Here is a 4,267-nt window from a genome sequence, read left to right on the forward strand (position 1 = left end):
TCAATCCCATCTTGACTCACGCACCGACTTATCAAGTACTTGACTGCACTCAAAAATCTTTCATCACTGAATTAAAAACTTAGTTAGTCCGGTATCAAAGTACAGTGAGTTGCTTGCAAGTCACCGTGGTGATCTCAGGTCGGAGGGACACTTACACCCATACCTTTCGTGAGCTATCCTTGACAGCAGAGTGCTTCATAGTTGGTCACGTTCAATGACGATGTACTCCTATATCTCATCTACATGTCATACCAGTGTCTTCATACCATTTGGTTACGAGGACAACCAATGTATATGGCACACAATGACCTACACTTGATATCGCTATCATCCTAGTAATAGCATATCGTTTGATCGCGAATTAATTTAAGGACTACACGATAAATCTTCCTTTGTCGATCAAAATAGTCCTAAGGACTTCATCACAACATAAGAGTTCATTAGAAGATGTAATCTTGTGATGAAAAATGTCAAATAACTTTATTATTTATCAATTCATATATATTTATAATTAGTGCAATCGTCAAATGATTGACTTTAGGATATAATTTTCAACAACATCTTCCCCACTCTACTACCCCTCTCCCCCACACCTCCTCTTTCTTTGTCGCCACCTTAGTCGTCAACTTGGACCTCATGTTCAGGCATGCGGAAAGTAGACGAGAGTTGGTGAGCTTTAGGATGAAAGTTCCAGTAATCAAGCAGTAAATCTTGAGTTAGGTTAGCTAGATGATAAGCTGGGTTGGATCAGGTCAAACCTAACCCATCATAGGTCTAAATAAGATGTTTGCTAGTACGAAGGATGCAGAGATAGAGAGAAAAGACAACCATAATGCATGAAACTATAGTGGAACGAGGAGAATACTAGATATTGATATTGGATTTATTTATATACATATCTTTCCCATCTTAACTATCCATCTGGGGTTGATGTTTATCTTTTGCGAGAAAGATTCACCTTCCTTCGCTCAAGTCCACCATTGGATCATCCACAGATTGCTTTGATATCTGTGCAAATAGATGAATGATGGAGTTTGGATTGCTTTAAGATATGCACAGTGGCGCATGATCTAATGGTTAATGGGTACAAAGGAAGGTGAATCCTACTTGCGAAAGGTACAACACCAATCTATGCTGGAGTTGTGCGTTAACTAATGCAGGGTCTCGATTTTCAACTCTACTTGCAAGTAGTTCCAACCAAAATAGTTCATTAGGTCCTGGTTGTTTTTGAAGTAGTCTTAAAATAGTATATAAATTGGGATTTGGGTTTATTAATGGGCAATTCAAATTGAGGGGATTTCTCTTCTCCATCAATTCTGCTTCATTCCCTCTTCGCATGGATGGTATGTAAGTGCTGGTGCCCAGTCGGTGGACAGTTGAGCTACCCCTCTAAGCACTCACTCACTCTCTCTCTCTCTCTCTCACACACACACACTGATGCTGCAGCCTCCTTCGGCTTTCCCTTTCTCTCTCAGCCTCTGTCTTCTCCCTGCTATGGGAACGAGTTCTCTCATAAGTGAATTGGTTACTCTATAGATCTTCGATATCTGTTGCCTATTAATTTAGTGCACGCACATTCAATGAATCTAGTATCCTACTTTGCTATCAGATCCACCATGATTGTCTTAGAAAAGATGATGGGAGAGGGAGGAGAGGGAGCAGGGTTATGGGCTCAATTCCTCTGGATTAAAGGAAAATAATACCTCCCAGGATCTTTTTCCTAATCCCGCTAAAGTCATGCTATAACTACCACATGATCTCTTGCTTCCATCTCACTTTGTTCCCATCACCACCTTCCTCTGTACCAATCCAGCAGGATGTTGGCTAACACACCCTAACTATCATGTGTATGTTGACCATATATGACAAAGTAGGGCCTCCAAGATTCTACTGTTATACATAAACAAGTAGCTACTTATGTGTTACAACAACAACAACATACCATAACCATAATACATACTAAAGTCTAGAGGATACATAAATGAAGGAAAAAGAAGAAACATCCATGTAGACTAGCCATATATAGATATATATATATTAGACCAAGACAGATCTCTGGCTGGCTCCTTAGCTGAGTATCTTGAGACGCTTGACTGACTGGATGAAAGCCCTGCAAAAATCACCAGAAACAGCACAGATCAAAACAAGTAAGAAACCCCAAAAGCATGACCTAAATAGATAATAGGATCTGAATGAGGTGCGAGCAGGTCTACGTGGGGTTGTGCGCTCAAGTGCATGCATAGGTACGTTAGGCCCAATTGAAATGCACCTTGAAGGTGCATGAATAGTGAATACCAAAGAAGGCATTGTATCCGGTTGGGGTTCACTCACACCCAAGTTTGGATATCCGAACTCACCCTTGCGCCAAAATTATTCCTTGTTTGGTTCACTCTGAATGCAATTAGTAGAGATGCACTTCACGAGGGCTATACAACAATAAGCCAGTGGCTCAGTTGATTAATTGAATGCCTTGACAAGATGATGAGAAATTATTAGTTGGACAAAATCGATCATGGACTAGTCGAACCCGAAAGCAACACGTATAATAGTAATCTCTTTTCTGCTAGAGCATGGATCCCCTACGGTACATCATGGATGGCCGCGCATGAGCACGGGCTGTGCAATGTATGATGGCAGCCATCCATGGATTCATCATATCCTGTGGTGCCACATGCGCACTGTAGGGCATATGTACTCTTTCCACTAATGGCCACATGTGCTTTACCCTGGATCCGATCCAACTAATAATTTCTCTAATATGACAACAATTATTAGCGGGCCATTGATTACACTCCATGCTCCTTTGCAAACAGCTTTTCTATGTATGTGGTAATTTTGGTCCGGAATGATCATAATATATCGAAGTGGTTTAGACATTATTGGTGGCGAAAAAAGTTGCTCAAAATATAGAGAATATAATCTACTTACTCCCAAGGCACGTCTCCAACCAACAGCCAATCTCCCTCTCCATCCTCATATGTGACTGTGAAGTGACGATGATGAGGATGAGCATAAGCAACACCTGCAAAACCGCCAATTCCCAACTCTGAACTCCATATATATTTCAGAATGTACATGCTTTTTATTCAAATTAAAATTTGAGGAGAAGAATCTATGATGTGATACCATGTTGCATGGTGGGGAACATCTGGTTGAGCGTGTGGAAGAGTTCCTCATAAGAGTCATGCAGACAGAGATCCACCTTCCTCCCTATTGCCACCCCCTCCATCTTAACCTTCACACACTTGGCTCGTCTACCGCCGCCGCCGGCATAGCTATTGCTTCCACAGTCCTCACTCCACCTCTCCCCTGCTCCACCGCCTGCGCTCCTCCTTCTTGGGTGTTTGACCGGTGGCCACCCTACCAATGCTCTGCTTCCACTGATACTTTCACATAACATCAACAAACCATCAGAACAAAAACAATGTACCATTAACAACCGGCCATCTCCTTTAAAGTCGAACTTATATAATTACCTATTAAGCTCATCTGGATTCTTAAGCTGTGGGCCGTCATTCTCATCATCTCCATCTCCACCATTTTTATGGACAAAAAGAGGCAGAGTAGTCTTTCTGGGGAGTGGTGAAGAGAAAGGGATCACTTTTTCAAATGCCTCCTCGAAACCTCTCTTCCTATATGAATTGGTTGTGCTGCCATCATTAAGATCGAATCCCTTCATCAAATGGTTGTTGGGAAGGGCGAGGCCGAGCTCCAACTCCATCTCCTTCCTTTCTGTTTCCTTCTTTTATGTGACTCCCCAAGGGTGAAAACCTATCAAGTATCAGTGAGAGTATTTTGGAGAAAGGGGAAGGACTTGATTGGAGATTTATGTTCATATATAGCAGCTGTGACATTAAAGAAAGGACAGAAGGAAGAGTGGGAAGGTGAGGGTGGGAGGTGGAACAGGGAGGGGGACAGGGTGTAGGGGTTTAAGGGGACCCAAGCCCGCGTAAGGTGTCTGGATGTTGTCATCGGCTAACATTGCATCGAACGCTACCGACACGGTCCCTTTCCTTTGATGGAGTCCTGTCCTTTCTTTATTCAGTGGACAGGGGGAGAGAGATTTAATAATCAAAGCCATGACCTGTGGCCGTTCTCCAGCTATTTCCCTCTATGACCCAGCCTTGGTGGCAGCAGCCATAAGTCACTCACCCAGCCACCTTTCATAACTAGAGACTAGAGACGTAAATGACCTGCACTCTAGTGAGTAGGCAATCCTTACAATTGAACAAACTTGAACTAGATTGTTTCATTTTGAGCCATATAC

General features: G+C 42.5%; 1 protein-coding gene across 2 annotated transcripts; it reads right to left on the reverse strand.

Annotated features, from left to right (window-relative positions):
• Positions 1-1,861: 1,861 nt before the first annotated feature.
• Positions 1,862-3,894, reverse strand: LOC105032276 (auxin-responsive protein IAA20). 2 transcript variants are annotated; one of them, XM_019846232.3, is made up of 4 exons: positions 3,477-3,894; positions 3,127-3,386; positions 2,929-3,022; positions 1,862-2,110 (listed from the first exon to the last, which is right to left on the reverse strand). In XM_019846232.3, exons 1-4 carry the CDS (start codon positions 3,719-3,721, stop codon positions 2,068-2,070), a joined length of 642 nt encoding a protein of 213 aa, XP_019701791.1. In that variant the 5' UTR covers positions 3,722-3,894; the 3' UTR covers positions 1,862-2,067. The 2 variants fall into 2 exon arrangements, with proteins under 2 accessions (XP_019701791.1, XP_010904976.1); XM_010906674.3 differs by having other exon boundaries at positions 3,127-3,380; positions 3,477-3,881.
• Between the last annotated feature and the right edge of the window lie 373 nt (positions 3,895-4,267).

The sequence above is a fragment of the Elaeis guineensis genome, chromosome 1 (genome assembly GCF_000442705.2).
Source record: "Elaeis guineensis isolate ETL-2024a chromosome 1, EG11, whole genome shotgun sequence".
NCBI lineage: Eukaryota > Viridiplantae > Streptophyta > Magnoliopsida > Arecales > Arecaceae > Elaeis > Elaeis guineensis.